At 29.7% G+C, this 26,896-nt stretch overlaps 1 protein-coding gene across 1 annotated transcript in view; it reads right to left on the bottom strand.

Moving 5' to 3' along the window:
* Positions 1-9,463: 9,463 nt before the first annotated feature.
* Positions 9,464-26,896, bottom strand: part of LOC111614468 (tetratricopeptide repeat protein 37-like) — a 56,768-nt gene continuing 39,335 nt past the window's right edge. Inside the window, exons 8-13 of the mRNA XM_023355849.1 lie at positions 23,597-23,740; positions 20,188-20,289; positions 15,630-15,757; positions 15,472-15,561; positions 14,083-14,183; positions 9,464-9,608 (exon numbers count right to left, since the gene is read on the bottom strand). Coding sequence (XP_023211617.1) covers positions 9,464-9,608; positions 14,083-14,183; positions 15,472-15,561; positions 15,630-15,757; positions 20,188-20,289; positions 23,597-23,740 — 710 coding nt within the window. The remainder of the gene's footprint in view (positions 9,609-14,082; positions 14,184-15,471; positions 15,562-15,629; positions 15,758-20,187; positions 20,290-23,596; positions 23,741-26,896) is intronic.

The raw sequence follows: 26,896 nt of genomic DNA on the forward strand, positions 1-26,896 counted from the left end.
ATATTAAAAAAAAACACATTTTTTATAGAATTAAGGAAAATTTTAGCAAAAACTACACTCACAGAAATTATAAAAAAAGAAGAAAAACAAGTATTTAAAAAGTACAGTACATGTTAAATGGATATCCTGAAGAGACTCTTAGTAAGTATGACAATTTCATAAGTATCATATATATTGTAAAGAATGAGAAAATAACTAAATGGTATGACCTCTTTCCTTATATGAATAGTTTATATATAACTATTCATATCAGTAGCAATATATAACTCTCATGTACATGCTCTCAATCAAAATGCTACGTGGGTGAAACAAAACAGAAGCTGAAGAAAAGACTAAAAGAACATGAAGTGGCAATATGACTAAAGTATAAAGAATCTCCTTTGTTCCAACATTGTAATAAATTAATAGAAATAACATAAAAAATATTGTATAAAGAAAATATAAATTTAAATAGTGGAATATCGTTAGATGCATACTGGGATAGATTTGTATGGTATAAAAGCACCAATGAGGTTGAAGAAAGAAGGCGAAATGCATACGGATAAGAAAAAAGTAAAATAAACATTTTTTTAAGGTTAACTGTTTCAAGTGTAATTCGTTACCTCGGAATCGGTGCCAATTGAGTATTTTAACTCACAAGTCAGAGACTATTCTATATTTTAACTTTTTAAGATTTTTAGAAATATAGTTATTTTTTATTCATTTTACAATCTGAAATGTTTTGTGAAGCAAATTTAAACAACATAATTGATAATTTTGCTCAAAGGAAAGCTTGAAAAATAAAATTATTATAAAAATGTATTATTTTTTGAAATAAAAAGTATAAAAATATCTGAGTGTTTTTTTTTTTTAGAATGGCACAATTTTCTTGCACAGATGTCATATCACACACACTATACAGAAGTCTAGAAACATTAGGCTTGACAACAGAACATACATCACATTAAAGAAGGCTGCCATGTTAAACATGTGTTATATAGTCAAGAAATTCCTAAAAACTAATACATACACATATAGCACATAAACAAAATAATTTTCCCTGTAGCTATGCCTTGACTTAGTCCAGCATACCATTAGGCACCCTTCAAGTAAAATACATTCCACCCACACATTAATAAAAATGGTTTGCACATCATATTTTCAAAATCATATAGATATTTTAACTATTATATACAACAAGGTATTAACAAGATAGTTAACAAGATATTAAAATCTTTCATATCATCATAAATATGACTTGCTAAACTTAATTATAGTTTATATTTTAGAAATATTAACTTATATATGAAAGTATTTAAAATCCACTATAGTTAAAACAACACTGTACTATTTAAAATATCTCAGCTTATAAAAATAATTTATCTATATGATATTTTTCAAAAATAAATTTACTTTTTTAAATATTGATATTAAATGTTAAATTATATAATTTTCTCTTTCTAATATTATCACCTTCATAAAATAGTCAAAAGATTCTTTAGTTCTTGATGTATTCCAGTATAAAAGTCCCAATAAATAGAGTGTGGAACCTTCGTATTTTAAACCAATCGCTTTCTGCAATCTAAGAATACTACATTAATAATCTTACAACAAAACTTATAAATAATAAATTATCTAGATAAAAAGCAACCAATAGTTCTAATTTTGAAGTGTAATAATTGTGTAATTTAGTTCATTTATGGATAATGATCAGATTCTACAGGGTTTCTGAAAAGAAGCAATGGTTTATGAAAAGTATTATGTATTTAAGGAAATCAGATTAACATGTAATTTTCAGTAACTGTCAGCAAAACCTTTTAAGTTTTTTCTTTGCATCTCAAAAACAGACCACTATTGTTGATGCAGATAGAAGCATTTGAAAAGAAAATGGCAAATGTTATTTAAGTGTCAGAGTCAAAATCACTGAAAACTGTGAAGCAAAAGTATTGAACCATATACAAAAAGATCCACCATATATAAACTCTATCAAAAGTTGGATGAAAATCTTTTTAGAGATTAGTAGTGAACAGAAACAGAAGTTGTCAGTAGACCTTGAAGCTCAAATCCGACAGTCACCAACATCAAAACCATGTTTTAGTGAAGCCCAACAAGACTGGTTTGCGAAGCAACTTAAAAACTGCATGTCCCACGATGGACAGTACATGATGTTCTACATAAACATTTAACATTACATGCATATCAGATCATCTGGCTTTAAAGCTTGAACATGCTTTAAAGCCAGATGTTTGCTAATGTCATTACTGTTTTGCAATTGACATCTTAAATCTCATAGGATATCCTGATTTCCTTTCTTATGTATGCTTTACGATAAAGCAACATTTCATATGTTACTTTTGAAAACCCTGTATAGTAAATCTATAAAAAAATATAAAAAATGAAAAAAATAATGTGTATAAAATTATGATATAACTTCTATTTAGCTATTTAATTGAGTCAATTCAGTAAAAATTTTTAAATGCAGTTTATTAATTTGCAAATTTTTCCTGCAGGTGAAAAAGTGAATATTTCATTTTAATTCAAACTGACATGAAATTTTAACCATTAGTATCAAAAAAAAGTTTTATACAATAATTGAGAAACTAATTCACTATGGCAGGCTTAATATAATATAAATATTATATTTATACTTTTTTTATACACTGTAAACTTTTTAATGTAATATAAATGCAGAAAACCTTCTATACATTTCAGGATTATTCTGGAAATACAAAGCAAATAAAAATTTCTTTAACCAACTGAACTTTCTATCTTGATTAAAACAGACTCGTTATAAGACAAACTCTGCTTTACCATTTGATAGTCTTAATTGGAACACCAGTAGGTTTTCTGTATTTATATTTAAAAAGAGTTTTTTGAAATAAAAACAGATTTTCTTTTTTGTTTCCTTTTAAAGCTCTGTTTTGGTTTTATGTAAAAATCAAAACCGTGGTTTGATAAGTGAGACAAACTTTTCCTACTGTAAACACACAATAATGTAAGTAGACAGTAATATAACAAATGATTGAACTGAACAGAAATGAAGTAACTAATGTTCCAATTTCACTTTTAAAACACAGTTTTCCTGCATCTTTTCAAATTTTCTTAATAAATGTCTGCAAAAATGTTGCAATAAATGGCTTCTTAGCTAAGCCATTTTATTTCAACATTTTTTCGGCTATTGCCATATTATTATTATTTCTTGTATTGAATACTATAGTTATTCCAGAATTGCTTTAATTTTCCTAAACTCTGTTCACACAATCAGACATTCTGTATTGCTGTATCACTAAACCTTACAACTTTGTGACTTTTTGTTACAGGATTACATGACATTACAGAATTACTGAGATGACTAAATTTCATTGACCATGCTGAAAGACTAACCAGCATCATGTTTCAACCATACCAACAGAAATGCTGTTTAGTGCTGTTCATTACATCTTGTCTCACCTACACGCTGTATTTGTGTATATTGGGAACTATATTGAATATTTATAAATTACTTTGTGCAAGCTTGTAAAATGTACATGCTATACAAAATTTAAAATTTGACCAAAGCAAAGGTAGTTGTACTGAGGTAATTAATAGTGCAGTTATCAACAGTATTAAAAATTTGACTGTGGTGCAATCTAGAGATCGTAACTGTAACTAAAATTTTTAAATAAATTATCCAGTGGCATAGCATGGGTGTCAGCCGCCTGGGGCAGAGGAAAATTTCGTCCCCCTTATTTAGGTATCTCAATTTAAAAGACTAAAATTCAGTTTCATCACAGAATAAGTAATAAAAAATTCCGTGCTAATGTTGCTACCTTTTTAAAATCGCTGACCCGCACGGCAGGTGAGGTTTGTTCGAACAGAAGATCCTGACGGAATGTCATTTTGCAATGCGAAGAATAATGTGCAGTGCTTGCTGGTTCTAAATCAGTTACAGTTAGTGAATACGGAGACTTGGATAGGAGTAATGCAAGTGACTTTGCTCTATTGGATATTGGAGGTGTATAAAAGGTGTATAATTCGTACAAGCGAAAAAAAAAAGGTTGCCAGGTAATGCATGGTTAGTCGATTCCCGGACTGTCTGGATGGTAACACTATTCCGTGCTTATTTCGATCGGTCCGAATCGTAGGTGGACAAAGATATGAAATAAAACGATTCAAATTCTTACAAGATATTCTTATTTATTGTGAAATTTTGCCGCCCCCTAAAAAGTGCTGTCCGGGGCAGGCCGCCCCCACTACGCTACGCTACTGAAACTATCTCCCTTTGAAAAAAATCCCATGTAATTCTGTGCATTTCTGTAAAATCATTTTGCACTAGTGTCAAAATGCAGAAAAATATCATATTTAAAGTTTTGCACAACTTCTGGATCATCCAATATACATAATGTATTTTATGAATAAATATTAATAGTTTTTTCCAAAATATTATTTTCATCTAATGTTTTTTTTATTATATTTAAATTCAAACTTTAATATAGATGATAAAAATTGAAAAATGAGGAAAGGTTTATATATTACTTAACAGCAGCAAATAAATCCATCAATCATCTACAAGTTTAAAAAAATATCTTAGTTATAAGAAAGATACTATTATTTAGCGTATGGCTACACATCTAATTGTTAACAAGAACAGAAAGCAGAAAAAGTAAGAACACAAATCATAAATGTAAATCTAAGTTAGAAATATAGTTTAAAGCACTTTCAGTCATAATCAGGAAGTCACTCAGTTGTCCCGGAAAAGATCTTACTGGACAATCTTCCAAGATATGATGTATAGTCTGTCTTTCAGCACCACAGTCACACTGTGGGGATGCAACTTTTCCCCACCTAAAAAGACTGTCCCTGCACAACCCATGTTTGGTCCGAATCCTATTTAACACACTCCAAAGATTTCTGGATAACTCAAATCCAGGTGGTCGCTTTGTGATACAAGGAAGTTGTCGACTGTCCACCGGAGAGACATCAGCCCAGAGCCTTTTCCAAGATTCAGTGAGGTTGAAATTATTGGAATGCAGGGATTTAGCTCTTATAAGAGGAGGGTGTCTTGATTTAAGTCGATTTATGTTGAGGTCATCAATATCCTGATGGATCGGAAGTTGTGGATTAGACAATATTTTCCTATATTCCCTGAGCAAAGTGCTGTCCCTTCGGAGTGCAGATGGAGGGATATGGCTCAAAATAGGTAACCAGTGAATAGGAGTTGATTTAAGAGTACCTGTTATGATACGTAGAGTAGCATTTAGTTGGGCATCCAGTTTTTTAATGTGAGTACTGTTCATCCATACCGGTGCACAGTATTCTGCTGCAGAGAAAACCAAGCCAAGAGCAGAGATCCGTAAGGTGGACGGCGAAGAACCCCATGTAGTTCCACATAGTCTTTGGAGGATGTTGTTTCTGGTATTAACCTTGGCAGCTAAATTCATCAGATGTGTTTTAAAAGATAAAGTTCTATCCAAAGTGACGCCAAGATATTTCGGGTTCATATTATGTTTCAATAAATTGTTGTCAAAGTAAACCTTTAATTCTTCATTTGCCAGCTTATTATTAAGATGAAAGCATGAAGCTTCAGTTTTTGTTTTACTCAATTGAAGTCTCCACTGGCGAAAATATTGTCCTAAGGTTGATAAGTCCTCTGTCAGGATCTTTTCAGTAATTGCAAGGTCTTTATGTCTCGTGGCAATCACCCAATCGTCTGCATATCCAAATTTCCTTGCCTTTGTTTGAGGCAAGTCAGCTATGTAAAGACTAAAAAGCAGTGGTGCCAGGACAGAGCCTTGAGGTAGGCCATTATTTAGTTTTCGTATGCTACTTCTCGAATTTCCCATGACAACTTGAAAGGGTCGGTTATTTAACATCTCATCAATTATTTTAACTATTTTTAAGCAGGGTATCACTCGAAGCAGCTTATAGATTAGGCCATGCCGCCAGACAGTATCATATGCTGCAGTGAGATCGATGTATACTGCAGATGTTTTTAATTGCCTTTGGTATCCAGCCTCCACAAAAGTAGTGAAGGCTAGTACCTGGTCTGAGCAGCTCCTATTCGGTCGAAAACCAGCCTGCTCTACCGGAATATTCTCAAAAATTGTATTGCTCAATCTGTTGTAAAGAAGTCTCTCTAATAGCTTATACATCACACTCAAGAGTGAGATAGGTCGATAGCTCTCTGGTCTATCGTTAGGTTTTCCAGGTTTCAGGATAGCTATGATTTTAGCTTGTTTCATAGCGAAAGGAATTTCACCTTTCTGTAAGATGTCAGTAAAGAAGCGAGCCAGCCATTGCTTAGTATACTTGCCGCTGTGTAACAGGAATTCAGGATGGACACCATCATTTCCAGGGGCTTTACCAGCTTTTATTTGTTTAAGGGCAGCATAGATTTCTTCAGTATCAAAAGGTAGAGAGTACGCTGTATCATTTAAACATTTAGCTTTAATGGACGTAAGTTCTTTTTTAATCTTAATTGTGAATTCACGATCTCTAGGAGCTCTAGATATGTTTAGTATATGTTCTGCAATACTATTTGGAGTAATCAAGATTTCTCTACCTGATTTGACAGTTGCTCCTCCCAATCTTCTAAGCAAGGACCATGCCTTCCTACTTGACTTTGTAAAATCCAAATTTTGTACAGTGTTTATCCATCTAAGGCGCCTGGCATCATCTAAGCTATGAAGTAGTTCATCCCCTAATTCAAGATCACCAGATTCCAGGAACTTCCTATATAGTGATTCACTTTTTTCACTCCATCCTGGGATATAAATCTTGCGATATCCTCTAGGTATACATTTCTTGGCTACGCTAAACAGTGCTCCAACAAACCTTTTATAATTGTTGGATGTAGGTGGGATCCATCCCAAACATTTGTCAAGATCTTCTGAGAACAAGTTAGTTTTCACTCTTTGTAATTAGTTTTACAATTAGTTTTACAATTAGTTTAATAATTAGTTTCAACATTAGTTTTCACTCTTTGTAACTGAATTATTAAGACTTATTCTATACTCTAGATATAGATATGTCTCTAGAGAACATTTTAAGTCTTAACAACTCAGTTACAGAGAGTGAAAATGAATAACATTTTTCTATTAGTATATATAGCAAATGCAACCAAACTTTCCAAAAATCACCTTCTCTTATTCAGAAGAAAGTCAACTATTACCTTTTATCTGAAAAAACAGCCCTATCTACAAACAGTGGCTTAAATAGCTGATTGACAAAATTATGGCATTCTATAGCATTTAGAGCACTATTGAACATCACACTGTGAACAAGTACAGGACAAGTACAAGGGTTTATGAAGGTTGTTTTATACTGTTAACTTTATGTTGTTACATTTTTAATAGTAAGTCCTAGATCAAGTTTTCAAACATACTTAGCTTTTGAAATGTCACACAATGAGTTCACTTTTTGAATCAATTAGTACTTTTAAATGAGTGAGAGTGAATGGTTGAGTGAAATGACTGACAAATAAGTCATTCTATAAGTGAATTCACATCTGGTTTTCAGCTTCATTTGTGCACATACCTCCAAAGATACAAAGTATTCATGGACGTTTTAAGCTAACTGACCATTGTTTCCTTCATAATAACAAAACCGTATTAACTTTACCCCAATACTAAATACGTATATCAATCTGCTTTATAATAAAAATTATTTTTGAATTTAAGCTGTCATTTTTTAAAATTTTCTACAATGTGTAATGTAAAATTTTCTTGAGTAATGAAAGATATCTTTGCTAGTTTTGTAATAAAATTAATTTATCGACATTAAATTTTATATTTGAATAAATAAATTTATATAAAACTTGGGTTATACGTATCAATTTCTTTAATTTTGTATCGATTTAACAAAATTGCTACTTATTTTCAAAATGAACAGAAAATGACTCCCCTCAAAAAAAATATCCATAAGCAATATTTGAATGTTATTTGAAATATAACATTATAATATCATGAAAAGTAAATATATTATTATGTTATATTATTAGTGAAACAATATTAATATATATTATTAATGTTGTTCCATTTTTTATGTATATACAGGAAATCCTCATTAGTCCGAAATTTAAAAGACAAAATAATCTCAACTTGAAATTATCGAGTTTCGAATTATCCAAGATTTACATATTGCTATACAATATACAAATGCCATGTAACTAATGTAATTTATTAAACAAGTGGAATACAGCAAGGAATACAGAATGCTATTTTCATTAATAATTAATAATATAAATAAAGTATAGGTTACCAGATAGGTTTTATAAAAAGTAAAGCAAAATTTCTCAAACTGTAGCCCACATTATTTTTAAAGTGGCCTAAAAAGTAGTAAGTTGCCCAAATGTACTAGCCTAGAGCCCTACAAATATCTCAATCCACTACTTGTAGCTCAATCTTGCAATCTCAAAACACAGCTGTATTTTGTGAGAAGAGAATAAAGGGTAGTCCATGAGTAAGTTGATATCTGAAAATGTGTTGCTGTAAAAGTGAAGCCATATTGACCAAATTATAGTTATTTTTGATCTATTGATCTCTTATAGTATGGAGGCATTTCGATATAAATGGATGAGTTAACATATGCATATCACAGTTTGGACGGAATTTTCACTTCAAATTTTGAAGTAGCCATATTTCGAACTAACAGAATTCTTTAATGTGTAAATCTCTATACTCCAGCCTGGACAAATAGTACAGTTATAAACTAATGGGATTTCAAACTATCCGAGTTCAAATTAACAAGGATTTCTTGTATAATTTTTAAGAACCAGCTTGTGCATTCTCAAAATTTATCTTGTTCTAAAATGTGAATTTTAAAAACTGTTCTGGAATAATTGTCTTTGTTCATTATAAATTGTAAATTCAGATATTACTGGAGAAAATCAATTAGGAAGAATGAAAACGTTAGAAAAATAAACATTAACTGTATAAGCAAAAAGGTTGTGTTATAGTTANCACAGATGTCATATCACACACACTATACAGAAGTCTAGAAACATTAGGCTTGACAACAGAACATACATCACATTAAAGAAGGCTGCCATGTTAAACATGTGTTATATAGTCAAGAAATTCCTAAAAACTAATACATACACATATAGCACATAAACAAAATAATTTTCCCTGTAGCTATGCCTTGACTTAGTCCAGCATACCATTAGGCACCCTTCAAGTAAAATACATTCCACCCACACATTAATAAAAATGGTTTGCACATCATATTTTCAAAATCATATAGATATTTTAACTATTATATACAACAAGGTATTAACAAGATAGTTAACAAGATATTAAAATCTTTCATATCATCATAAATATGACTTGCTAAACTTAATTATAGTTTATATTTTAGAAATATTAACTTATATATGAAAGTATTTAAAATCCACTATAGTTAAAACAACACTGTACTATTTAAAATATCTCAGCTTATAAAAATAATTTATCTATATGATATTTTTCAAAAATAAATTTACTTTTTTAAATATTGATATTAAATGTTAAATTATATAATTTTCTCTTTCTAATATTATCACCTTCATAAAATAGTCAAAAGATTCTTTAGTTCTTGATGTATTCCAGTATAAAAGTCCCAATAAATAGAGTGTGGAACCTTCGTATTTTAAACCAATCGCTTTCTGCAATCTAAGAATACTACATTAATAATCTTACAACAAAACTTATAAATAATAAATTATCTAGATAAAAAGCAACCAATAGTTCTAATTTTGAAGTGTAATAATTGTGTAATTTAGTTCATTTATGGATAATGATCAGATTCTACAGGGTTTCTGAAAAGAAGCAATGGTTTATGAAAAGTATTATGTATTTAAGGAAATCAGATTAACATGTAATTTTCAGTAACTGTCAGCAAAACCTTTTAAGTTTTTTCTTTGCATCTCAAAAACAGACCACTATTGTTGCTGCAGATAGAAGCATTTGAAAAGAAAATGGCAAATGTTATTTAAGTGTCAGAGTCAAAATCACTGAAAACTGTGAAGCAAAAGTATTGAACCATATACAAAAAGATCCACCATATATAAACTCTATCAAAAGTTGGATGAAAATCTTTTTAGAGATTAGTAGTGAACAGAAACAGAAGTTGTCAGTAGACCTTGAAGCTCAAATCCGACAGTCACCAACATCAAAACCATGTTTTAGTGAAGCCCAACAATACTGGTTTGCGAAGCAACTTAAAAACTGCATGTCCCACGATGGACAGTACATGATGTTCTACATAAACATTTAACATTACATGCATATCAGATCATCTGGCTTTAAAGCTTGAACATGCTTTAAAGCCAGATGTTTGCTAATGTCATTACTGTTTTGCAATTGACATCTTAAATCTCATAGGATATCCTGATTTCCTTTCTTATGTATGCTTTACGATAAAGCAACATTTCATATGTTACTTTTGAAAACCCTGTATAGTAAATCTATAAAAAAATATAAAAAATGAAAAAAATAATGTGTATAAAANTACTGTTTTGCAATTGACATCTTAAATCTCATAGGATATCCTGATTTCCTTTCTTATGTATGCTTTACGATAAAGCAACATTTCATATGTTACTTTTGAAAACCCTGTATAGTAAATCTATAAAAAAATATAAAAAATGAAAAAAATAATGTGTATAAAATTATGATATAACTTCTATTTAGCTATTTAATTGAGTCAATTCAGTAAAAAATTTTAAATGCAGTTTATTAATTTGCAAATTTTTCCTGCAGGTGAAAAAGTGAATATTTCATTTTAATTCAAACTGACATGAAATTTTAACCATTAGTATCAAAAAAAAGTTTTATACAATAATTGAGAAACTAATTCACTATGGCAGGCTTAATATAATATAAATATTATATTTATACTTTTTTTATACACTGTAAACTTTTTAATGTAATATAAATGCAGAAAACCTTCTATACATTTCAGGATTATTCTGGAAATACAAAGCAAATAAAAATTTCTTTAACCAACTGAACTTTCTATCTTGATTAAAACAGACTCGTTATAAGACAAACTCTGCTTTACCATTTGATAGTCTTAATTGGAACACCAGTAGGTTTTCTGTATTTATATTTAAAAAGAGTTTTTTGAAATAAAAACAGATTTTCTTTTTTGTTTCCTTTTAAAGCTCTGTTTTGGTTTTATGTAAAAATCAAAACCGTGGTTTGATAAGTGAGACAAACTTTTCCTACTGTAAACACACAATAATGTAAGTAGACAGTAATATAACAAATGATTGAACTGAACAGAAATGAAGTAACTAATGTTCCAATTTCACTTTTAAAACACAGTTTTCCTGCATCTTTTCAAATTTTCTTAATAAATGTCTGCAAAAATGTTGCAATAAATGGCTTCTTAGCTAAGCCATTTTATTTCAACATTTTTTCGGCTATTGCCATATTATTATTATTTCTTGTATTGAATACTATAGTTATTCCAGAATTGCTTTAATTTTCCTAAACTCTGTTCACACAATCAGACATTCTGTATTGCTGTATCACTAAACCTTACAACTTTGTGACTTTTTGTTACAGGATTACATGACATTACAGAATTACTGAGATGACTAAATTTCATTGACCATGCTGAAAGACTAACCAGCATCATGTTTCAACCATACCAACAGAAATGCTGTTTAGTGCTGTTCATTACATCTTGTCTCACCTACACGCTGTATTTGTGTATATTGGGAACTATATTGAATATTTATAAATTACTTTGTGCAAGCTTGTAAAATGTACATGCTATACAAAATTTAAAATTTGACCAAAGCAAAGGTAGTTGTACTGAGGTAATTAATAGTGCAGTTATCAACAGTATTAAAAATTTGACTGTGGTGCAATCTAGAGATCGTAACTGTAACTAAAATTTTTAAATAAATTATCCAGTGGCATAGCATGGGTGTCAGCCGCCTGGGGCAGAGGAAAATTTCGTCCCCCTTATTTAGGTATCTCAATTTAAAAGACTAAAATTCAGTTTCATCACAGAATAAGTAATAAAAAATTCCGTGCTAATGTTGCTACCTTTTTAAAATCGCTGACCCGCACGGCAGGTGAGGTTTGTTCGAACAGAAGATCCTGACGGAATGTCATTTTGCAATGCGAAGAATAATGTGCAGTGCTTGCTGGTTCTAAATCAGTTACAGTTAGTGAATACGGAGACTTGGATAGGAGTAATGCAAGTGACTTAGCTCTATTGGATATTGGAGGTGTATAAAAGGTGTATAATTCGTACAAGCGAAAAAAAAAAGGTTGCCAGGTAATGCATGGTTAGTCGATTCCCGGACTGTCTGGATGGTAACACTATTCCGTGCTTATTTCGATCGGTCCGAATCGTAGGTGGACAAAGATATGAAATAAAACGATTCAAATTCTTACAAGATATTCTTATTTATTGTGAAATTTTGCCGCCCCCTAAAAAGTGCCGTCNTAAAATTAATTTATCGACATTAAATTTTATATTTGAATAAATAAATTTATATAAAACTTGGGTTATACGTATCAATTTCTTTAATTTTGTATCGATTTAACAAAATTGCTACTTATTTTCAAAATGAACAGAAAATGACTCCCCTCAAAAAAAATATCCATAAGCAATATTTGAATGTTATTTGAAATATAACATTATAATATCATGAAAAGTAAATATATTATTATGTTATATTATTAGTGAAACAATATTAATATATATTATTAATGTTGTTCCATTTTTTATGTATATACAGGAAATCCTCATTAGTCCAAAATTTAAAAGACAAAATAATCTCAACTTGAAATTATCGAGTTTCGAATTATCCAAGATTTACATATTGCTATACAATATGCAAATGCCATGTAACTAATGTAATTTATTAAACAAGTGGAATACAGCAAGGAATACAGAATGCTATTTTCATTAATAATTAATAATATAAATAAAGTATAGGTTACCAGATAGGTTTTATAAAAAGTAAAGCAAAATTTCTCAAACTGTAGCCCACATTATTTTTAAAGTGGCCTAAAAAGTAGTAAGTTGCCCAAATGTACTAGCCTAGAGCCCTACAAATATCTCAATCCACTACTTGTAGCTCAATCTTGCAATCTCAAAACACAGCTGTATTTTGTGAGAAGAGAATAAAGGGTAGTCCATGAGTAAGTTGATATCTGAAAATGTGTTGCTGTAAAAGTGAAGCCATATTGACCAAATTATAGTTATTTTTGATCTATTGATCTCTTATAGTATGGAGGCATTTCGATATAAATGGATGAGTTAACATATGCATATCACAGTTTGGACGGAATTTTCACTTCAAATTTTGAAGTAGCCATATTTCGAACTAACAGAATTCTTTAATGTGTAAATCTCTATACTCCAGCCTGGACAAATAGTACAGTTATAAACTAATGGGATTTCAAACTATCCGAGTTCAAATTAACAAGGATTTCTTGTATAATTTTTAAGAACCAGCTTGTGCATTCTCAAAATTTATCTTGTTCTAAAATGTGAATTTTAAAAACTGTTCTGGAATAATTGTCTTTGTTCATTATAAATTGTAAATTCAGATATTACTGGAGAAAATCAATTAGGAAGAATGAAAACGTTAGAAAAATAAACATTAACTGTATAAGCAAAAAGGTTGTGTTATAGTTAATGCTAGTACAGTTACTGAAGAGATTTTCATATCTGAAATGTTTTATGGACAGAGCATGACATTTTTATTATTTTTAAATAATCTTTATAATAGTATGCCAAACTGCCAGATTATTTATTGGGTCAAAATGAGGCTAATTTAACAGTTAGAAATAAATAATCCAGCAGTTCATTTAACATATCCAATAGAATTGATTGATGTTTTTGTTGTTATACATCTATATAATGTACAATAAAAATATTTTATGTATGAAGCACACTTTATATGTTAATTATTTATTTTCATTATAAAATAATAAGCTTTTTTCTAAAAAACCTCATATTTTATGAATAATTAATAACTATTTACAAATCATCACATAATTAGTTCATAGATAATAAATAATAGAATTTGAATTATACAACTAGAAAATGCTATAAAATTTAATGCTGTTAAAATTAAACTGCTTAATAAACAAAGTATTAATAATATGAATTTACTTATGTTCAGCTTCTTTATAATCATTTTCAAAAATGTGAATGGCTGCATCTAACTGAAGTGTCTGCAAACATTCTCCATTTGTTCTTAATTCTGCACATAACTATAAAAGATTACTTATTAATATAAATATCAAAAAAATAAAAAATTCTTTTATTACTATACTTACATTACTTACTTTATTACAATACAGGGTTATTCAAACAAAATGGTGCAAAAGTAAAGCCAATTTACTCATACCTAAAATATCATACAACAACAATAACAACATGATAGATGTCAACACGATAGTCCAGTTCTGCTCGGAAGTGTCCCAGCATATCTCTAGATATCAGTCCACAATGCCACAGTACTGGGGCCATTGACCAGGGCTGAATGGTGATAAAAGATAGCTAGGCAATAGTTTTGGGTGGCAGTTTTCCTAATAACCCCTTCTTGAAAGTACTTTAAATATTTTATCATAAAAACAAAAACATATGAAGCTGGAAAGGCACAATGATATAGGATTTTATTCCACTAATAATTTAATGTATAATGAGGCAGTATTTGTAAACTTTGACTCATTTTATTACTTTTTACAATTTTCTGAAAGAAAAGAATCAGCCTGAAATGGGACTTAAACCTGCAACTCCCACTTAATATACAAATGCATTGCCATTTACAATACCAGCAGCTCTGAGTGATCTTTCCTTCCAGAACTATTACTTTAGATATAACCATACATGTCATGGAACAACTTAAGCATCCATGGCTATCCTCCATAGTAATCAGCCAGCTATCGCTTTCATCTGGTATACTACACACACACACGCAACTAATATACAGTACATACACAAAATATGACGAAATAGTTGTATTTCATATTATTATTTGTATTAATTCTAATCCAATCATAAAATTCTATTAGAAATTAAATTATTTTAACATTTAATAATTTCAATTTAGTAATGTCAATGAGTTTGGGGATGTGACAGTTCCACATGAGTAAATTGATTATTTAAACACTCAAGTTTTCAAGAAGCCAGAAAATATTTTTTATTAAATTGCCAAATTGTCGTTATTTAGCCCGATGTCATACGACAGTTGTTGATGTGATGTAATGTATCGGATTTTGTAAGGATGTTTAAATTTGTTTGTATTAAATTGTTTAATGAAAAAGATATTTTATAGCTTCTTGCAAACTTCAGCATTTGTTTAACTAATTAATTTTTCTAGTAATACCAATTCAGTAGAAAAAAAGTATCGAAAACATTAGCACTTTCAAATTTCTTTTACTTTTATTGACTCAAAATTGTAGCATTTCTTAAGAACATGTTCTCATAATAGACAAAAAATTATTAATTCCACTTAATATACAAATCAAAAACAAAATAACAGTTTGATATTCTCACCTCTTTAGCTTTATCAATTTCATTCATTTTTAAATAGATCTTGCATAATGATTCGAGGCATTTTTGGGTCCTTCCTAATTTCGCCATTGCCTTATTACACAATAATTTCAAATGAATACTTCTTTCACATCACAAAAATTAGCCAATTAAATTATTACCTTATCTAAAAACTGAAGAGCTTGTTTCCAAATATGCTGTCCAGCTAGAGCTTCTGCTAAGTATAAATGCAACATGTTTCTAATGTTCACTGTAACTGAAGATTTAGATGATAGTTCCAATTTCAACCCTTTATTAACAAAAACTTTTACTCAAATATGAAATATGACACTATAATAATAAATAATAAATTAACTACAAAATATTTCTTTCAAATACTAATGATTTAGTAAATGAATTATTATTAAAAATTACATTCAATCAAGAACTGAAAGTACTTGTTCACACAAAATAAATATGGAAAATTAAAGATGGATTTTCTACAGTAAATATACCAGTTAATTTATTAATAATTTAATAATAATAATAATATTGTCATTGAGAATCTATTAATCATGATCTTGTGATGAAATTTATTGAAACTCTTTTCTCCTATCAATTCATGTATATAAACTCCTTTACTGTTACACCACAATTAGTTTATTGTTTCAATAAGCTCTCATCAAGGCATATTAAATTTGCAATTTTAGTTTAAATGCCATACAGTCTAACTTGATTGATTCAAATTTTACAAATTCCCCTTGAGTATCCTATTACATGTAATCTTAAAATTATCTGTTTAATTTAAATAATTTGAAGTGGAATTAGCTTTATATTTTGAAAATTACTAAAATTTTACCATTGCAGAATATCTGTTTCCTTGAAATTCTTGCCTACCCCCTGCAGTTGTCCTTCCTCCTTTTGTGTCTTAATTTGTGGTTTACTGATAAGCTATATATAGTACAATGAATAAAAAGCAGTAGGTGTCCTATTGTTAAACATTTAATGCATTTAACATTTCTTGAATGTTCGAAATTCCCACCGCATTATGTCATGTGCTAGGTTTCAAGTGCTAGTGATTCATCTTTAATCGTTTAGTGTAATACAGTACTTACTGTAGGCCTACTGTTCTGTTCCTTTATTGTACCATATTTTGGAATAGTGGTAGTTTACTTTATTGTAGTTTAATTGCATTTCTTTACTGTATAGTATCGTGTCGAAGCATGGATCACACAATAATTCTTTATCTTTGGAAAAAAAGTTGAGGTAATTAACAAAGTAGAAAAAGGAATAAAAAGAAAGCGTAATATTGCCAAAGAATTTGGCATACCCCCAAACATTTTATTGACTTTCCTAAAGGATAAAACTAAAATCGTAGACTGTTGAAATAAACATGATGATGCAAGCAGAAAACATACGAGAGGAGCCAAGTATCCTGCAATTGATGAATACATTTAAAAGTGATTTCAACAATTGCAAAAACATAAGGTACCTTTAAGTGGCTCACTGATATGTACCAAAGCAGAAGAGTTTGCCAAGAAAATAGGAATTGCTGATTTTAAAGCAAGCTCAGGTTGGTTTAATGGTTTTAATGTTAGAAATAACTTAAAATTTAGAAAGATTTGTGATGAACATGCATAGGTAGATACTAATGAAAAGGCTGATGAATGGATTAGTGCATTACACAATCTTCTTCCCGATTATGAACCAAAAAATATTTTTAATGGGATAAAACAGGTCTTTTTTCAAGTGTATGCCAGACAAAACATTCCTCTTTAATTAAGGGTGATTGATGTAGTATTGGCAAAAACAGCAAAAAAAAAAATAATGATTTTAGTAGGAACAAACATGGATGGCTCTAAAAAATTATCAATGTTAATGATCAGAAAATCTGCAAAACTAAGGTGTTTTAAATTAGTAAAAAATTTACCGGTACAGCATGAATCCAACAAGAAGGCTTGGATGACTAGTGAATTGTTTCAGAAATATCTTTAGCACAAGATAAAAAATTTTACAGTACTAATAGGAGAGTTTTAATGTTTATTGATAATTGCACTGCCTGCCATAACATTCATCAGCCAAAGTGCATTAAAATTGCATATTTTCCACCTAATATGACTTCCTTTGTGCAACAAATGGATCGTGTTATTGAAAATCTCAAGCATTTGTAACATCAAGTGATTTGGAATATCTCAGAAAACATAGATTCCAATACACAAATGAAAATTGATCTTGATGCAGCTTGAATGATAAGCAAAGCTTGGAAACAAATCACGTCACAAACAATCACAAATTGTTTTAATAAAGCAAGCTTTAGCCATAATCATAATTCTGAAATCATTAGAAAAAAACCTGTAGTGATGCCAGTTCCAGAACAGTGGGTTACTGACAGTGGGAACAGTTGGCATCACTTATGACTCCTATATAAATGTGGACAACTTACGGATACAGAAATTGTTGAAGAGATGAGGAACAAAGTTACAGAATCTTCTGATGAAGAAGATGAAAATGATCCTATTGATGCAAAATCCATCCCTATACCAATGACTTCAGAAGCTGTGGATGTGCTAGAAAAACATGATGATTTGTAGAAGCTCAAACTAATGTTATGAATAACTTCTTCCATTCACTGGGTGAACTTGAAAAATTTGTATATTGTGTAAAACAACCAAAAAAGAAACAAATGAAAGTTACAAACTTTTTCAAATAAAATACAATACTATAATTGTGTTTTATTTACTAAACTTCAACAGGAATAATTCAAACTGAGAGCAAATTGCTGGCAAAAAAAGAAAAACAGAGTGAATAACACATCATACGTGATGTTGTTTCTGGTCAATATTATCATTTCACAAATCTCTCAGAAGTTAAAAACTGTCAAACTTTTCAACTAGCAAAAAAATTTTCCACTAATCTGAGCCCTTTGTTTGTTATCAATGTTTCTAGTGGTTTTTAAGATGATTATGAAATCATAACACAACAGAGTACATGTGAAAATTAACATGATATTCTTGTAATTCACACCTTTTAAACATTTTTCTCATCCCACATGATTTTCTTTTTGACAAATCTTTCATGTTTGTAACAAATATGTAACAGAGATTAAAAACAATGTCTGAAATGTTTTGTTTTTACTGATGATTTTTATCTCTTGCTTATAAATGATTAATTGCTCAAAATTCACAATCACTTTTCACTTTTTGAAGTCTAGACAAGTTTCCCTTTAGGTTTTTGCTCAGTGTTTATCTTAATAAGAAAATGCAACAACAAAATAAATATACTATTTCTGTATTACTTAATAATTATCAATGAAATTGGTTAATTCAAATGTTGGATAATTTGAATTATTTTGCATTCCTCTTGAACTTTCTGTTCAACTGTTTCTTTCTATAGTGCAGTTGAACCAAGTTCAACTGTACTATAGAAAGAAATATTTTAATCCCAAAATACACAAAAGTAAACAGAAAAATGTTTTATATGGAGTAATAAAAAATACAAAAATTCATGATTGTAATAAGTAATAAAATACATTTGTGATAGATCTTTCTAATTTTCTTAATATTACCTAACAAAAGTTTTCAGATAGAAGGTTTTCCATCAAAACTACAAATATCCCTTGCTTAATGCAGGACTTGATTAATGTATGAAATTAATTGCAACAATCTTTTTAATATTAAATACTTAGATTGGATGTCATGCCAACAGTTGTGTTAATTCAATTAGAAATTTCAGACTAGGAGGCATTAAAAAGAAATAAAAGGAATATTTTAATCTTGAAAGCGCTTTCAACGTAAATATATATGTTGTCCTCAGGCAATTCAGAATCGAAAAGATTTTGAATTGCCTGAGGACAACATATATATTTACGTTGAAAGCGCTTTCAAGATTAAAATATTCCTTTTATTTCTCTTTAACACCTTTTAGTCTGAAGCAATCTTTTTATATACATGGCAAAAATTTTAATTTATGCAGCTTTACCAGCTGTCTTTACTTAACATAGATACCATATTTTGATTAACATGATTTTGATATATGCAGTAGAATTGACGGATTAATTAACTGCATTAATCAAGAGATACCTGTACTCTTATTTTATATGTTTTGTTCTTTGGTCAAACTGAAATATCAATAAGAAAAAATAAGATGCATTGAATCTGTTATTAACTGGTGCAAGATTTGAGCATACAGAATTGTTTATAACAGAGATTCAAATATTTTAAAAAGAAGATTGTATTATAATTGACAAATACAAATTTTTTTAAATTTAATATTGTGATATATTCCTCATTGGTACAAGAAATATTACATAGATTTTGTAACTATCTTATAACTTTAAAGATGACTTGAAGTAATTCTTGCATGTAAAGTTTTTTAGAAATAAATAAAAATGTCCAAATGTGTTATATCACATATATGCCAAATGATTGCCATAATATGCAATGAGCTACTTTTAGACTACTATTAATAATTAAATTTTAAGTAATTTGTTACTGCAATCATTTAGCATTAAAAATGTTGGATTTTAAAATGTAATTAAAATGTACATGTAATTATCATGTAATTAAAATATACATGATATATATATATATATAATATATATCATGTATATTTTTGCCTAATAATTCAGTAAAATTATGTCTGAAATTTAATGAAACTGTATTTTTGAAGCACTTAATTTAAAATATATAAACAAAATAAGCATTTTCTCAAATACATAAATACAATAATAAAACTTTATACCTGTCAAAGCAGCTGATTTAGCTTCAGAATATTTGTAAATCTTTAAAAATGTTCTAGTTAATAAAAAGTATCCACTTATGCACTTTTCATTTGCACTCAAACCTACAAATTTTATGAAATGAATAGTAATGAATATTTTTATCAATATATCCAGGATAGTGGTGCCTTGTACTTCAAATCTAATTTGTTTTGAAAGGCCATTAAAACTCCAAATCATTTGAGGTCCACATCAGTTTTTCCCATCAGAAATAATGGAAAGTGAATTAATCTGTTCCTGACCTTACACAATAACCATTGAAAATGTTGACAAATTACAGAATTACATTGTTGTATCCTGTGAAATAATTCAACACACCTCTGGTATTTGTGAACAAACAGCAATCAATGTGAAGGAGGATAGGATCCTGTGTTACAGTTGGCAGTAGTCATTTTCAACAGTTATTACAACTAAGCTGTTTTGAACATATGTTCATATACACTTTTATGATTAAAATTATTTAAAGAATCAGTCCCTGAAATTTTTCACATATATTTAGAATCATCCTGTATATAAGAATGTTAGTTTTATACATACAAGTATCCCCATATAACATGGTAGTTAGGTTCCAAAAAAGTGTTGTGTTATGCGAATCCATGCTGTACAAAACAAAAGACTAGTATGAAACATAGAGCTTTAGGTTCCAAAAGTTTGCAAAATTATACTATTCTTTTTTGTAATTAAGAGAAATATATTTCGTAATTTTTCATCCAATGGAGAATTATTGTTTAATAAAAATTGAAGACAAAAACTGCCCAAAAAAGGGATCACCATATATTCTTTATGTTCCAAGACTATACACTTCTTCGGCAGCTGACCTTTTTTGTAGGCTGCTTGTCACTGGAAAATTACAAAGAGTCTTTTTAAAAAACACAAACACATCCAATTAAAATTATAAAAATTTTCTGAAAAAGGCTGTTAGCATGGACATAGATGGATGTAAGCAAAACAAATTGTATGTCACCAGTTCCTTTTTCAGAAATTTTTATAATTTTAATTGGATGTGTCTGTGTTTTTAAAAAGACTGTAATTTTCTGGCAACAAGCAGCCTACAAAGAAAGGTCAGTCACCAAAGAAGTGTATAGTCTTGAAACACAAAGAATAAATGGTGATCCCTTTCTGGGCAGTTTTTGTCTTCAATTTTTATTAAAGAAATATATTTATTAAATAATTCAATAATTAACTAAATCACAATCAAAACTATCTATTGCACATTATTATTAATTTTTTCTTTACTGCTAAACACTATTAAACGAGGATTTTTTTTTTGGCAAAATATCATCATCTTCCAAGCTTTCCCATCAAACCGAACTCAATTATCAGAAACATCTTGCTTTTTCTCTACATTTTTCATAAAATCTGATAGTTTCATTTGCGTGTATTTGCCTATCTTTAATAAATTAATCTTCTGATGTAGTAATTTTTAATTTAATCTATAAAATAAAGCACAGTGACAATTTTTAAGTTCATTTATAGCACTATCACTAACAGCAGCAACACCTGATTTATAGGAAAGCTAATATGAGAAGATGGAAATTTAGGGGAGGGTCATTTTAATCAAAATAACAAGTTGAAGAAAAGATTAGAAAATTAAGAGAAATTAATATTTTTCAACTTCAATGAAGTTTCTAAAAAAAACAGAAAAGCATCCGATTTTGAAAGGAAGTTGATTTCCTTTCCCAGGCCAACTCATGATGAGTCGAGTTTTTGCACACATTACTGGAGAGCAAATAAAAGGGACGTTTTTCCCCCATTCAAGGCAGTCCGTCAAAATGAGGTATTGCCATGCAAGAAGTCTGACATACGACAAAGGCAGTCCGTCGAAGATAGGTATTGCCACGCAAGAAGCTCGCCATACAATAGAGGCAGTCCATCGAAGAAAGGTTGTCATACGATCTCGTCTTATGAAAGAGTACTACATTCAAAGTATACAAGAGAAGATTTAAAAGGACTTTCCAAAGAAAATATTAGAAGAGAAATAATCAAGAAAGGAAGAAGATCCTCGGATATAGAAAAAGATACAAAAGACCTAAAGAAGAAGGTAATATGATCAGAGATAGATTGATGTGAACTCTCTCACACGTTAGGTTTAGAGATAATCTTAGGTTAAGAATTAGAATTAAGATTAGGTTTAGATTCATTCTTTTGTATAATTTCATATTTTGAATCCATTAAATATTTTGATTTGTTATATAAATATGGCTTCTTTAATACTAATGTTAGATATTCATGAGTTTAGGGATAACACGTGTTAATCTGTGTATAAAATAATTGATTAACTGGTGTCGGAAATCCTGACACAAGGAAAAGGGTGATTACGCAATCATCTGATTCTGCTTTAAATTAATATTCAAGCTGTAAATGAACTTATTAGTTAAAGTCCTCTACCCTTGATTTTCTTTGAATAGAAAAACCATCCTTGTTAGACAAACAGAGGGCTATTCAAGAGAATAGTTGCCAATTAAGTGGTACACGAGTAAAAGTACTCTGTATCCCCAGCTAGCCCTCATACTAAAATAAGAAGCTAGGACAAAGAAGAATAAAAACTGTACAATCAATTTGTATTAAAAAAAACCAGGTGAAAGGCACAAACATTGAAAATTTCAATATTCTAAACTCCATGAGAAAATATGAGATAACACACTTGCTCACTTGAAAAAAATATATATATAAAATAACAGTGTTTGCACTGTTATTTTATATATATATATATATTTTTTCAAGTAAGCACTTAGAAATTGTGATGTTTTGTATGGGGATGTCTTCAATTCTCAAAACTGTGTTGTATGAGGGCTATCTGTATATATAAAACTAAACACACCAAAAATAAAGCAAAAAAGTCTTGAAAACACATGAGTGCAATGTAAGAGATGCTTTCACAGTGAGAGCAGGAGACAACTTGGGCACACAACAGATGATGTTCATGCAACAAGCACATTTTTTTCATTGCATGTGCAGTTTAAATGTAGGAGCATCATCTAAACTCTAGACTGAATTTCTCTTGAATTTAGCACTCAAACTTTGGAATATTTGAAATTAGAACTGTTCAAAGTACAAGGTACCACTATATATAAATGCAACAAATTTATAATTTCAAAATTAAGAAATTTACTAAACTCTAACAAATTATATTTTACTATTTAGCAGCATACTTTCATATTCTCTACCAATTACTTATAAATTAGCCAAACAATACATTAACTAATTAAATTTTGCAATTAAAATGATTTGTAATTGGATAACTCACAAGTTGTCAATAATTATTTCTAATATTATCAATAATGATTAAAATTTGATCTTTACTGCAATATAAAATTTAAAAAAACATTCACTAAAAGAAAATAAACTTTTAAAAATATTATTACTACTTACATGATTTATATAAGTCAATAGCATCTGAATACTCTCTCTTTAAATCGGCTACTATTCCCAATGCCAAAAAAACAATGGGTGATGCAGTCTTCAAACGTAAAGAATTAGCAATTTCAAAAGTTTCTTCCATTATAATTTCTCTTTCTAAATTTAGTAAATAACAAGAACAAGAAAATACAACTCAATCAGACAATTTAAAGAACAAAAAGCAAATGATATAAACAGTAATTTTAAAATTCGATTATCTTAACATTTTATCTCTGATTTTTCATTTAGTCAGTAAGTGTTTCTATTTATTTATTTTGACTTTAACCATAGGAAGTTGCTAACTAGAACACTATCTTCAGAACAAACTAATTAATTAATAAACTAAAAAAATGGCTCAATTCTGAAAACAACTGATCATTTCTATTGATTTAGATCTTTTGAAAGGTTCAGCATCTTCAGAATTGACTACAAAAGCAAGAATAAATGAAAAAGAGACTAAATATAATGTATTTTTACCAGGGCCAGATTAACCCACTTTGGGGCCCTAGACATTTTCTTCTTACCGGGCCCCCTCCCACATAAGAACATAAAAACATATTTTCTTTAGATTTTAGAATTCACAATAACCATATAAAAAGCAATATATCTTTGTTTATTTGTTTATTATATACAGTTGTCCAACAGAAAAGTAAACTATCTTATTTACAAATCTTTTCAAAATAGACAGTTTGACCGGGCCCTTCTAAAATCCGGGCCCTAGACATTTGTCTCATTTGTCTATGCGATGATCCGGCCCTGATTTTTACAAATTATTAATAATAAAATAAACACATTACATAAATGATTTTAGTTCTTTGCAAACTAACCTAACCATTTAAACAAAGTTTTTATCAAAAAAATTCTCTCTCTAGATCTAATTCACCAATATGAATGTTTTAACATTCTAAATGATTTTCGAAATCTTTATCTACCCCATGATCATTTATCTAACAATTTTATTTTGGTTTATTTTATTTATAAACTGTAATGATTTCACCTCTGTATTTTAGACAATTACAATATCAATAAAGCTACATCAACTGCTGTATAATATTGGGCTATAAATTGACAATAATAATTATGAATTACTGATTAATTTGACCCTAGAGGGAGGCATTAAGCACCATCTCATATTAAATTTAATAATTATAATTTAAGTAAATAATTTTAGATTAAACTGGAAGAAAAGAATTGACCCAGAGCAGGACTCAAATCTGCAACTATTATCTGCCCCGTGGTTCCATTGCCAATTACATTACCCAGACCTCTAGTCCAATCTTCTCTTCCAGTATATTTAACTTTATGATATAATCATCGTCAATTATTACAGTGCCAACTGCTCCTCGTCCTGTAAATGCCCACACAAAGCACTCAGCCGGCTATCGCATACTGGCAAGGCATATATCTACAAATATAAACATCTTACAAAAACCTGATACATCACAATAAAGCTACATCAATAGCTGTATAATATCAAACTATAAATCGGCAATAATAATTATGTATTACTGATTAATTTTAAGTAAAGTTACTGTCTTCTATGTAAATACTGGAAAATAAAATCAAACCTGAGGTCCAGTAGTGTAATTGGCAATGCATCCTCATGGGAAGTGGGAGTTGTAGGTTTGAGTCCTGCTCCGAGCCAATTTTTTTCTTTAGGTTTATTCTAAAATTATTTAATTAAATTACAATTATTAACAAGACTATGTCTTGTTTATAAAATCACGGTGCAGTCACGCCTTACCAGCTTAGAGGTATGAAGAAGTACATGTCAGGAGTTGCAATTAGGTGCCCAAATCATGCATGCATAAAAAACCAGATCTGTAGTACTCAGGAGATTGAGAACTGAGTCAAAATAAGATATAAAATGGCAACACTCTTTCTATAAACAGGCACTAGTGAGAGATTTGCACACGCGTTGCTTGTTGGGAAGTCAGAAATGAGAACATTGAGCATTTTTGAAACTAGATGGCACTATTCATTATAATTTCATATTATTTTCATATTAAAACTAACTTCCTAAATATAATTTTTTTTGTTTTACATTTATTAATATACAGTCGACCCCCCTGTAATGCAGGTTCATATAATACAGATTCGTATATCGTGCCGAAAAAATTGTGACCGTATTCATATAAAGATGTTAAAAGAGACTCATAAAATGTGGTAAAATGTCATCGCCGACTTGTGTCGTGACAGGATTGGTCGAATCTGGACCAATAGTGGACGAGCATCTGAACTACTTACACGCTACAGAGAGTTTAGGCGGGTAAGTTGAATTTACCATCATCTGTACTGTATATAAATTAGGTACTGTAAGTCTAATACAGTACCGTAATTTTATACATTTCTTGTGAAAAAAACATTTCTTATTCAACAGCCATAAAAATTATTTCTATTAATGATGTCTCCAAAGTTCAACGAATTTTTCGCAGAAAAATAACTTATCAGAAAACTTGCCCGCTGTTTGGTGCGCCGCTCCGCAACGAAAACAAGCTTAAGCAATGGTGTCTTCGAACAGTGCACACTCGGTAAGTAATCCTACAATTCTTTGTTTATAGTATAGTTTATACGGATTATTCCCAAAAATTATACGTATTTTGGAAATGTTGAGTCAAATTAGTTTAGAATCGATTAATTTTATGGAAGAAAATCTTTCAAACAGCCGTAGTCCGTAAACTGCATACGTGACGGGCTGTGAATGGCTCATGTAATTAAGGATTCCTACAACGTGAAATTCTTATAAAGTGGAATGTATCTACTGCATTATAGGGGGATCAACTGTATTTATTTTGTTTGTGCAAAATAAAAAATTTTGGATGATACAATAGCCATGATTTTTTTTTTTCAAAAATGAGAAATTAGGCATTGACAAAAATTCATCCCGGAGTGACATACACTGGAGAGAAATTTCGACATTGGATAGGTTAATTTCACTAAAAATGCATTGTGGATGACCTTGTGGTTGTGGCCAGCAAATCACAATCAAAACCAGAGATACCAAAGAAGATTGGAGAATGAGAACAAGACCCGCTGTGAATGTTGAAGTGATCCCGCTTAGTAGTGAGTCTCCAAGACAAAGTCTTGTCCCAAATACAGCCTTGCCGTTTTACTTGTTAAATTTAATACAAGATGGCACCTAACGCCCCCTTCTCCCTCTAGGATCAAATTAATCAGTAATTCATAATTATTATTGCTGATATTATATGGCAGTTGATATAGCTTTATTGTAATGTATTGGGTTTCATAAGATGTTTCTAATTACAATATCAT

Source organism: Centruroides sculpturatus, unplaced genomic scaffold (genome assembly GCF_000671375.1).
Source record: "Centruroides sculpturatus isolate CEXI.00-Female unplaced genomic scaffold, Cexi_2.0 scaffold1934, whole genome shotgun sequence".
Lineage (NCBI taxonomy): Eukaryota > Metazoa > Arthropoda > Arachnida > Scorpiones > Buthidae > Centruroides > Centruroides sculpturatus.